The following is an 11,696-nucleotide window of genomic DNA, read 5'->3' on the forward strand; positions in this document are numbered from 1 at the left end:
GAAATAGATTTAATATATACATTTAGATATAGATATAGATTTAACATATATATTTGACATTTACGATTAAATACGAGAAAAATGCACTAAATGTGAAGAAAGTGCACTGATTTTTTTCTTCTTTTAAAATTTACACTTGGCACCTCATACAAGAGACATATTTGGGGTTTTGACTCAACGAAAGGTAAAAGTCAGCTCTGTTTGGAGATACTGAGTTTAAAAGGATCACAGAAACTTGGACTTTATATAACTGAACTGGCATTTTGAGAAGCACAGTTGCCAGTCAAATCAAATCAAGTGTCTGTTTGTGTATTTTTTTACCCMATTTAGGTCAATTGAAATACTTCTAATCAGAACATTTGCTGAAGAGGAGACAAGAAAACAGAATGGACTCCATCTCCATGGGTTGCAGCAGGAGCCCCGTGTTCCTCACGGCAACTTCCTCCCACCACCTCCGTCCCAGTCAGACCTGCTTGCTGCACAACGGAGGGAGGATCACCGCCGCAGAATCAAGACCTTCCTGTCAGATGCCCGCTCAGCCYACGCTGGCTATCCTGGGCTCAGGTGACTTCTCCAAGTGCCTGACCGTTCGCCTGCTCCGCTGCGGCTTCAAGGTGGTGGTGGGCAGCCGCCATCCCAAACTGGCAGYCAACTCATTTCCTCACGTGGTGGATGTCACGCACTACGAGGACGCTGTGGGGAAGGCTAATATTGTCTTCCTGGCGATCCGCCGGGAGCACTACTCCGCTCTGTGGGATCTGAAGCATCTCATGGAAGGTACTCGGCTTTTCTACCACACAGAACCTTCATCTTCAAAACAAGACATACGTAAACCTTTTTTTTAAATTGTTTTTGTCTACAAACCTCAAGTTTTAGATTTTCTGACATGAAATAAATAAAATAAATAAAAAACAGCCAGTCCAAACAACATTACTGTACATGTTTTTACAGAAAAGTTCCTAATTAATTTGTTTACTTATTGCAGGGAAGATTCTTGTTGATGTGAGCAACAACCGCAGAGCTAACCAGTATCCAGAGTCTAACGCCGAGTATCTGGCTGCACTGCTGCCAAACTCTGTTGTGGTCAAAGGTTTCAATGTGATCTCAGCTTGGACCATGCAGCAGAGTTGCCCCAAAGATGCCAGCACACAGGTACAAACAAACCTTATGTTGGAAACTTGTAACCGGTTTCTAATGAAAGCAGACCTGGACCTTTGACCCCTTCAGACAAGGAATCCAATGGTTTTCTCAAACGGTGGAAGGATTTAACAAACGTATTTTAGGTCTAGTTGTCACTTGACAATGCTGCGACAAATAAAATAAGAAACCTGACTTCAAGATGATAAAAGAAGTCGAAGGTGCCTGCTGATGATCTGCCAACAATCACGCCCACACAGTGAGGGACTCCCTGCCATGAAGACACACTGACACTAGAGTAGAACCAAACAGACATGAAAGAAGAGGCTCTTGTTTCCTGTTTTTGGTGTATTTTCATGGCAGTGTTATAATTACGCATACTGTCCTAGCGATAAGTTATTGCAACATTTTATGTTGTTTTCTGTGTTTACAAAAAACATTACTGTGTGGACCAGGCCTAACACCATCATTGAACCTATCTTTTTTTTTTTTTTTTAATTTATAGTGTAAATCAGTGACGCAGAGGAAATTGTGTGAAACTTTCTGCTCAAACTGTTCCCTCTAACCAAGTGGTCATGTCTCTGACCCTGCCTCTGACAGGTCTTTATCTGCAGCGACTCAGTGGAGGCTAGACATCTCGTCATGGAATTAGCCCGCCAGCTCAACTTTCAACCCGTGGACATGGGCTCTCTGTCCTCTTCTCGTGACATTGAAAACATCCCGATACGATTATTCCCTGGTTGGAAGGGCCCGGTCCTCGCCGCTGTGGCCCTTTCCATCTTCTTTTTCGCTTATGCTTTTGTACGAGATATAATCCACCCATACGTGAAACACAAGCAGAATGACTTCTACAAGATCCCCATTGAGCTGGTGAATCGGACTCTGCCCAGTGTTGCCATCACTCTCCTGGCCCTGGTGTACCTGCCAGGCCAGCTGGCGGCCGCCCACCAGCTCTACTATGGTACCAAGTACAAGCATTTCCCCCAGTGGCTGGAGGAGTGGCTTCAGAGCAGGAAACAGTTGGGTCTGATCAGCTTTTTCTTGAATGCTGTCCACGTTCTCTAYAGCCTATGTCTGCCCCTTCGAAGGTCTGAGAGGTACCTGCTGCTCAACACCGCCTCTCAACAGGTCAGTTGGAAAAAACGCTAATGTGAAGTCTAAGGGCAGAGGTGAAAATAAATGTAAATTTTGCTACATTTAACTTGAAACATGTTTAAGACAATAATGTCTTTACCTTTTCCTGGTTTTATACTACTAACTCTATGAAACACAGAGGATTAATTTCTACAGAGCCTGTCCAGTGACATTGGATAAAAAAATAATAATGTGTGGCCACACAATATTGTCTCTCTATTATGACTGTGAGAAAATAACACGTGACCACGAGATGAATAACGCATGGCCACGAGATAAATAAAACACCACAAGATAGTTGATTCGTGCCCATGCATTATTATCTCATGGCCATTTATTAACTATCTCATGGCCATGCATTAACTATATTGTGGCCATGCATTAACAAGTCACATGTTATTATCTCATGGCCATGCATTAACAAGTCACATGTTATCTCATGGCCATGCATTAACTATATTGTGGCCATGCATTAACAAGTCACGTGTTATTATTTCATGGCCATGCATTAACTACCTTGTGGCCATGCATTAACACGTCATGTTATTATCTCATGGCCATGCATTAACTATCTCCTGGCCATGCATTAACACGTCATGTTATTATCTCATGGCCATGCATTAACAAGTCACGTGTTATTATTTCATGGCCATGCATTAATACGTCATGTTATTATTTCATGGCCATACATTAACTATCTTGTGGCCATGCATTAACTAGCCACATGTTATTATCTCAAGGCCTTGAGACAAATATTGCATGGCCACGAGCTAAATAACATGTTACCACTAAATAAATAACACATGACCACAAGATAACAACTCATGGCCATGCGTTATTTATTTTTTTATCCAATGAGATCAAATGGACTCTTTACATTCCAGAGTACAAAGCGAATCCTTTTTTTTCCAGACAGGTAGCCGTGTCAAAAGGATGTTTTATTTTTGCTGACAGACTGACAAACGGACAAACTGACACTTACATTGATKGTGGTAGGTGATAAAAATGAGCCAAATGCAACCATGGCAATGGCAGATGAAAGAAAATAAAGTCCTACTTGATTAAATTTATCAAAGGTATGAAATGTTGCGGTTGAACAATATGGTGTATAACAGGTTACCCAACCGGCTTGGAAAATGTATGTAGATAAACAGACAAACATAAAGAATGAAAAACTTGACGAACAAAAGGAGAAAATAGAAGTGGACGCTTTGACATTTGAGGCAAAAATCAAATGTTGTTACTGTACCCTATGTGGTTAGTATAGATACAAAAACTGATTGGTGGAATGAGTGGATGGATCTAGGCTAAAAAACACAGAAGGATGCAACAATCATCGGTCTCTTCAGTTGTATTCAGTAAATCCAATGATAGCTGAATTGTTCTAATTAATAAAGTTTTGTAGAGAAAAGTGAAACTTTTTTTCAAATTTGTGTTTCCAGATCTCAATTTGTATATCTCAAAGCACCTGCTTGCACATTTATGTTGCTGAAAAAAACGGTTGCGCACAAAATCAGCCGGCTGTTTATGCCGGTTAATCTGTTCCCATATCACACAAATGGGCTAAAACTGTAATAAATGATTCACCCCCCTGCGTCAACAGGCCCATGCTAATGTGGAAAGCTCGTGGAACGAAGAGGAAGTGTGGAGGGTGGAGATGTACGTTTCCTTTGGGATCATGAGTTTTGGGCTCATGTCTCTCCTGGCCGTTACCTCCATTCCTTCAATCAGCAGCACTCTCAACTGGAGGGAATTCAGCTTCATCCAGGTAAACACCAAAAACACTTGTTCATGTACACTCTAGAATTTGTTTACATAYGGTGGCACACAGTCTCATTCAGAACTTTGACCCATCTTTAAGGCTGTATACAATCAGTTGTTTGTTTTTTCTTCAATGTCATGGAAGTCAAAAGAAAATTACTTTACAAAACTTTTAAATCCACTTTGTGAAACATTTATTGTTTTTTTTATCTTATTGCACCAAACGTAAGGTAGTCTAGTTGTAAGATTTGAAATTCTCCCTTTGTTTTTTGCATTCGGTGAAGAATAGTTAAGACCAAGATTGATGAGATTTGGACATAAGAACCCATTCTTGCACTATAATTATCACATTGTGTTGAGAAACCAGAGATCCTTTTCCTTTAAAATGATCTTGTTTTTTGAGATAACAGAAAAGCTCATTTGTGATCCATTCTCAGTCTTGTAGGCTGAGATTTTATTATTAATATTTAAGAATGTTATTCACAAAGTGTATCAAGTACCTGTGACCTCATGTGCTTACAATTTAAACACAAGCACACATTTTACAGAATCGTTACAGATGCAGTATTCATTCCTGAATTTATCACCTCTGTTTCCTTCTAGTCTACTCTGGGCTACATTGCCCTCCTGATAGCCACCCTCCATGGTTTGCTGTTTGGCTGGAAACGGGCCTTTGAGGAGGAGGCCTACCGCTTCTACCTGCCCCCCAGCTTTGTGGTCTCCCTGGCTCTGCCGGTGTGCGTCATACTGGGGAAGGTAGTAATGTTGCTCCCCTGCGTGGCCTACAAGCTCCACCAGATCCGAAAAGGACTGGACAGTAATCTGTATAAGTGCCAACGCCTGGAGCCGGTGGGATCAGCTGCCAACGTTTCACCGGAGAGAGTCACCATCATGTGATCAGTTCGCTCTGACAGCCGGATTAGGATCACATTCTGCTTGGCTAGTTTGATGTGAAACAACACAATGTCATTGTAGTTTTAATGACCTGTTTGACTTTGCTAAGTGTGAGACGTTTTGCTGACACGTGTCCTGTGTTCGTGTGTACTTATTGCTGTGAAGGTAGAACCTCTCTTACCTGGGCTGTGACTGTTGGTGAACGGCGTTTACGAACGTTCCAGGTGGTTCTCAGTTTTCTTGAGTGAGTCAAAGAGGAGCATTGTACTGTAGTCAAAATTTCACACTCATCTCTTGAACCCACCTAGATGATGTGGGTTCTCCGGCCCGTCTCAAGAACACTAGATCTGTGTTTTTACACCTGCAGAGAGAACTCCTCTGACTGAACCCATGTGCACATCTGATGACAACTGGAACAGTGGTCCAAATCTGCCTTTTATCAGTGTGCTCCAAAAGACTAGAGTAGCTGCCAAGGTGGGTACAAAGCAGGTTGATGTTTAAAAAAACGAATGTGCACAGAATGAAGATTTGCAAGTCGGTCACACACACACACACAAAGGGCCAAAGCAAGCTTGCTGGTCACAAACACTCAGAATCCAGTCAAGCAATACAAATTTACATATTTCCACACATTTGTGTCACTGTAACAGCCACAGCCCAGTGAGACACCACCTTTAGTAAACGGTCTGTGAAAACAAACTTACAGCTGTTAAAACTCAGTGTTGTCTCCTGCCAGTCAATTACAATGATTTGTTCTGTGTTTTGTAAGGTCTATGTTCTTGTGATCTTAACATTTAGGAAAAGCCTCCTTTTACGTAGACCCTGCTGCATAACGAAATGCAGAGCAACAGTTTTTACAGTACTGACTAGTCAGGAACCACTGGTCACTCAGGTGTGTGTGTGGCCCAGATATATATATATTTTTTTCTCTATGGCAATTTGCTGAGGATCATGTTTCTTGGTTATTCTCTCATTTACTTACATGAGCAGAGACTACAGTGTAGAATTGCATCGTGAGAATTCTGGATATCTATTTAAGCAGTTGAAATGCGCACAACATTTTGCTGGCAGAGTGGTAATCGGGGTGGCCAAACTTTTTTTTTATAACGGCCATGGCAACTCTGGACTCAGCCCCTGGTGAAACGTCAATCAGAATGGATGCAGTGGAGGTCTTCAGAGGTCCCAACAGGCTCCTTGTTAGAATGTGATGTGGTTCATTACGACGTCCATGAAGAAGTTGTGGTGGCAGCATTCCAGGTCCAGGGTGGTAAATGGCAGTAAACATGATGTTGGGGGGTCATTGCACATGCAGGAAAAAGTATTGTCCCAATTTCATGCATGCATGGATTTGTAGTTATTTTACTCAAACCTTGAAAAACATTTAGTCAGATGTCATTTATCATTGAGGGATGTTGCTGAGCTATACAATCACACCAAATTTAGCTCAATTTCTAAAATAAACTGCATATATATACACATATATATAATGTGTGTGTGTGTGTGGATATCTAGTTAATTGTAGATGTCCATAACTTTTGAGTTTCTTTAAAAATCCATCCAGTGGTTCATTAGATATTTTGCTAACAGACAGGAAGCAGACATGCCTTTGGGTGATTGGACCCAGCTGATCAGTGTCTGTGAAACCCAGAACATTTTGAATTATAAGTCTCCACAAGGTTCCACMAAAAAACAACCAAATACAGAAATATTTAAAAAGTAATTTTAATGAAAAACATTTCCCTTTAAATTACATTTCATAAAACTGCATCTCTAAACAACTCAGAATAAGATTCACCTGCAACTCCTAAAAACGACACCAGGATCAGAACCCAGAGTTCTGTGAAGCTGGAACTAAAAGTTCTGAATTTAAAGAAAACCATTAAAGTCTCCAGAATCAAGCCCGAGGTGTAGACCTGATCAAAGTTCAGAAGGTCCTGGATCAGGTCTATGAGCGGATCTGATCCAGGAGGTTCAGCAGGTCCTGGATCAGGTCTATGAGCGGATCTGATCCAGGAGGTTCAGCAGGTCCTGGGCGCTCGGTCTGCAGCGAGCCTCTGCGCCCCAGCAGCGACCCAGCAGAGCAGCACACCTCTGCCCCTGGTCCGTGCGGAACACCGGGTGGTCCCGGACCGACGGCCGCAGGTGGTGCGCCACCACTGCGTACTGCACGTGCTGCCGGTCTCCGGTGTAGGGGGGCTCCCTGGTCAGCAGCTGCCACAGCGTGATCCCGAAGGAGAAGATGTCCGCCTTGGAGGAGACCTGCTGGCCCCGGAGCAGCTCCGGGGCCCGGTGCGTGTAGGTCCCGCAGACGTGGCTCAGGTGGGGGCTGATGGAGCTCATCTCACAGTCCCGGTCCACTTTGACGGAACAGCCAAAATCAGCGATTTTGCAGACGTCAGCCGAGGAGAGGAGGACGTTGGCGGGTTTGATGTCCAGGTGGACCAGACTGTGGGAGTGGAGGAACCTCAGACCCGTCGCGATGTCTGTGGAGTACCTGAACCAGCGGCTCTCCTCCAGCGGCTCCGGACTCTCGTAGATGACCTGCTGCAGGTTCCAGCTCCCCACGAACTCCATCAGAACCACTCCGATGCAGCCCTCGTCTTCGAAGTCCGCCGGCACGCACGTGGTGGCCGCGAGCACGCGCACGATGTTCTCGTGCTGCAGGTGCGCGGCGTTCAGCTCGGCCCAGAAACTCTGCCGGGACGCCAGCTGGTTCTTGGAGCTCTTCTTGACCCTCTTCAGGGCCACGGTCTCTCCGAGGTACTCCGCCCGGTACACGGAGCCGAAACCCCCGGAGCCCACGGGCTTCACGGAGCGCAGCTGGTCCCAGTGGACCACCGAGGCCCAGGAGCGGCTGAAGACCTTGCCTTGCAGCCGGGGCGTGGGGACCTGTAGGGTGGAGCCGTAGGCCAGCGGGCTGCTGCACGTGGTGAGATCCAAAGACGGGTACAGCTCCTTGGGCAGCAGGCGCGTGACAGGGATCGGCGACGGCATGGTGACTGAGGAACAGGTGAGTTCAGGTGAGCAAATGACTTCACACGCGAGGCATGACGGGTTKGAAGCAATGCATGCTGGTTATCAGTGTATATTTTTAAATTTCTATCTCTAATATATGCTTCAAATATCCTGAAAGCGTTTAATCACCACCTTTCATGCCAAAGTTTTGACCAATTTCCAATAAAGTTGAGAAATTAGACAAGAACCATGAACCATTCTCTGTAGTTAGGGTATATCTTTGACCTATACAAAACATGTTCATTTGATTTAATTCACAAAATGAATCTCAGATGGTGAGATTTCACCTTTTCAGTTCTACCTGTTCTGAGCTCCCTGTTTATGCAAMTTAGGGTTGGGCAATATTGGCAAAAAATTAATCACGATTAATTGGCATGTTTAGCCGATAATGATTAACTTGACAATTAATCACCTGGAGTCCCTTATGTCTTAGTCACACGACCATTTTAGGGGGAAAGATTTGCTCTTCTTAAAAATCTGTTCCAAATTGTGTCAAAATTACAGACTTCAAGCTATACATCAAATTTTAAATTGTGTTGATGGATAAATAAATTACATAAAATTTTTTTTAAAAATGTTTGTCTTATTGGAAGTGGAGAGGAGCACCGAGCAGACTGACTGGTGCCATTAATCGTGTTAATCATCAAGAGCCAAAAAAGAATCGATTATTGTTTTTCTGACGATTAATTGCACAAAATAWGATTATGCCCAACCCTAATGCAAGTAAGCTGCAAATAAGCCCTCCCAACCTTTGTTTACATTAGCTCTGCCCTCCCAACACAGCATACATGAGAATGGCTACAAGCAGATGCACAGTGATACAACAGTAGTAGACAGGCTGCGTGCAGTGCAGCCACCCACAGGCAAGGGCTTTTGAGGGGACAGAATAGAGCGTCCGACCGAAGCCAGACGCCTTGGTGCCGGGGAGGCCAWCGCACGTTCTCCGCCACTTTCCGAAGCCGGTGAAGATGAACCAAGGGGCGGTCAAGCAGCCTGGAGGCTCCCGTGTCATGAGACGAGCACTGTGGCTCGGGAGTCTTCAGTCCTCCAGCACAATTTCTCCCTGAAGAACAAGGTCGTCCTGTGAAGAAGTGGGCGGAGTCTCCACTTGGGGTACCAGGTTAGGGGCTGGGCTCACCTTGGCGTTGCTAGCTTACCCGGATTGTGAAGTAACAAGCCGCAGGTTTTTGAAACAGCTTATTTGCTGAAACTAACAAAACACTTACATACTGTTGAAAATCAGTATTATTTTTGGCTCTTGGACTGTTTCTGGAAGCAGAACAGACTCAAATTGAAGCATAAAAACATGTAAAAAGGTGGAATTTTGCATAATAGGTCCACTTTAAATTCAGTCCTGAAGCTCATAACAACATATTTTGCTATCAGACAGTCTTGACTCTAAATTGGCAAAAATTGAAACAAAAATTTTGCATAATGTGTATTTTGACGAGGATCTCTCTGTAGCACTGACATTTTATCTCAAAGTGAGTTACTGACATTTTAAAACAGCATTTTTAAAACTCAAAGACCACTGTGAACCAGTCTGGACTTCAGGACCAACGGCATAACTTTAAGTTTACCATTGGGTTATGCTCTCCGCCTATTTATTTGTTTCATGCTGATCTTTCCGTCCGTCCATTTTCTGCCACTTATCCGGGGTAGGGTTGCGGGGGCAGCAGCCTAAGCAAAGAGACCCAGACTTCCCTTTCCCCAGCCACTTGGGCCAGCTCATCCGGGGGAACCCCAAGGTGTTCTCAGGCCAGCTGAGAAACATAGTCCCTCCAGTGTGTCCTGGGTCTTCCTCTGGGCCTCCTCCCAGTGGGACATGCCCGGAACACCTCACCAGGGAGGTGTCCAGGAGGCATCCTAACCATATGCCCGAGCCACCTCAACTGGCTCCTGTAGACGTGGAGGAGCAACAGCTCTACTCTGAGTCCCTCCTGGATGACTGAGCTTCTCACCCTATCTCTAAGGGAGAGCCCAGACACCCTGCAGAGGAAACTCATTTCAGCCGCTTGTATCCATGATCTCATTCTTTCGGTCACTACCCAAAGCTCGTGACCATAGATGAGGGTAGGAATGAAGACCGACCGGTAAACCGAGGGCTTTACCTTCTGCCTCAGCTCCCGCTTCACCACGACAGACCAGTACAACGCCTGCATCACTGCAGACGCAGCACCAATACACCTGTCGATCTCCTGCTCCATTCTTCCCTCATTCTTGAACAAGACCCCGAAATACTTAAATTCCTCCACTTGGGGCAGGACCTTTTCCCCGACCAGGAAGCGGCACACTACCGGTTTCCGGCTCAAGACCATGGTCTCGGATTTGGAGGCACTTACCCTCATCCCGGCCGCTTCACACTCTGCTGCGAACCGCTCCAGTGCGAGCTGGAGATCACGATCTGAGAAGCCAAGAGAACCACGTCATCCGCAAAAAGCAGAGATGTGATCCTAAGGTCACCAAAACGGATCCCCTCAACACCTTGGCTGCGCCTAGAAATTCTGTCCTTAAAAGTTATGAACAGAATCGATGACAAAGGTCAACCTTGGCGGAGTCCAACTCTCACGGAAACGAGTCCGACCTACTACCGGCAATGCGGACCAAACTCTGGCACCGGTCAAACAGGGACCTAACAGCCCGTATCAATGGGCCTGGTACCCCATACTCCCGGAGTACCCCCCACAGGAGTCCCCGAAGGACACGGTCGAACACCTTTTCCAAGTCCACAAAACACATGTAGACTGGTTGGGCGAACTCCCAAARGAGAAAAGACCTGATCATCTCTGTAAATCAGTCTGGACTTCAGAATGACTAAAAGATCTGATCATCTCTGTGATTTTGTCTGGAAATTAGGACAACAAAAAGACCGGTTCACATTTGTGGACCAGTCTAGATTTCAGGACGACTAGTATACACAATCACCTYTGTGAGCTAGACTTCAGGTAAGTTAAAAGACCTGATCACCACTAGTGTGGRCTAATAGATCTTAGAGATCCACTCTGGAGGGCACATCAACAGAGTGTCTCGTAGGTCATTAAGGAATAAATATCAGAGATTTTTCCGGGAGTCACTTGGAAGAATTAGCAGAGCCAGAATTTTAAAGTTTACCAAGAACATTAAACCCTTATTGGTGTTAAACAGTAATTAAATTTAACCACCTCTGAAAAGAGAAGAAACAATTATGGTTTTCTTGTTGTTTCTGTATGTGTCTGTAATTTTAGTAAAATATCTCCTATTCCACGGCAATGATAATAATGAAACTTTTAAAAGAATCAGTGGTTGAACATCTAGGACTGGATACGTTTTGAAGTCGACCTAATTTAAAATGGCTGCCACAGCAAAGTGTGGCAGTAGCTGACGGTCATCCTAAATATATAAGGGTAAAACCTTTTTAGGTTTGACCAATTTTCTACTTCACTGTAATTTMTCAACATAAGATGATCAAACTTTAAAACTGTGACCATGAGGGCAGCGGGCAATATACAGTTAAAGTAATGGTAGCCTTTAATTTAGAGGAAAATGTCATGTTTTTTCTTTTTTCTTTTTTTTTTTGTAGAGTTTGAAAAAAAAACATGTCGGCCTTTGTGTTTACACACGGTTTTCGTCATAAACTTACGCTCAGTTTCGTGTAGGGCCCCTGGGTGTTGGAGAGCTTTATAATCTACTCTGTTAAAAATGGCAAAACCCTCCACACAGACTTACAAGCAGAAGAATAGTTAGGAGGTAGAGGGTTTTGTATGTGTGTATGTGTG

General features: G+C 44.3%; 3 protein-coding genes across 3 annotated transcripts in view; 2 read left to right on the top strand and 1 right to left on the bottom strand.

Moving 5' to 3' along the window:
• Nucleotides 1-330: 330 nt before the first annotated feature.
• Nucleotides 331-5,689, top strand: steap2 (STEAP family member 2, metalloreductase; the record flags this gene model as incomplete). Its single annotated transcript, XM_014023801.1, is given in 5 exon segments — nt 331-777; nt 986-1,152; nt 1,738-2,265; nt 3,875-4,039; nt 4,636-5,689. Coding segments are annotated over 5 exon segments (1,545 nt in total). The 3' UTR covers nt 4,930-5,689.
• A 941-nt stretch (nt 5,690-6,630) lies between these two features.
• Nucleotides 6,631-7,940, bottom strand: mos (v-mos Moloney murine sarcoma viral oncogene homolog). Its single transcript, XM_014023789.1, has one exon. It carries the CDS (start codon nt 7,918-7,920, stop codon nt 6,919-6,921), a length of 1,002 nt encoding a protein of 333 aa, XP_013879243.1. The 5' UTR covers nt 7,921-7,940; the 3' UTR covers nt 6,631-6,918.
• The window catches only part of chchd7 (coiled-coil-helix-coiled-coil-helix domain containing 7), a gene marked incomplete at its 3' end in the record, with an annotated part of 24,321 nt that continues 20,488 nt past the window's right edge, over nt 7,864-11,696 (top strand). Inside the window, 1 exon segment of the mRNA XM_014023790.1 lies at nt 7,864-7,946.

This window comes from Austrofundulus limnaeus, unplaced genomic scaffold, assembly GCF_001266775.1.
Source record: "Austrofundulus limnaeus strain Quisiro unplaced genomic scaffold, Austrofundulus_limnaeus-1.0 Scaffold390, whole genome shotgun sequence".
NCBI classification, from domain to species: Eukaryota; Metazoa; Chordata; class Actinopteri; order Cyprinodontiformes; family Rivulidae; genus Austrofundulus; species Austrofundulus limnaeus.

Bases quoted from the DNA above. Each gene is read 5' to 3' on its own strand.
- mos (XM_014023789.1), bottom strand. From the start codon at position 7,920: ATGCCGTCGCCGATCCCTGTCACGCGCCTGCTGCCCAAGGAGCTGTAC.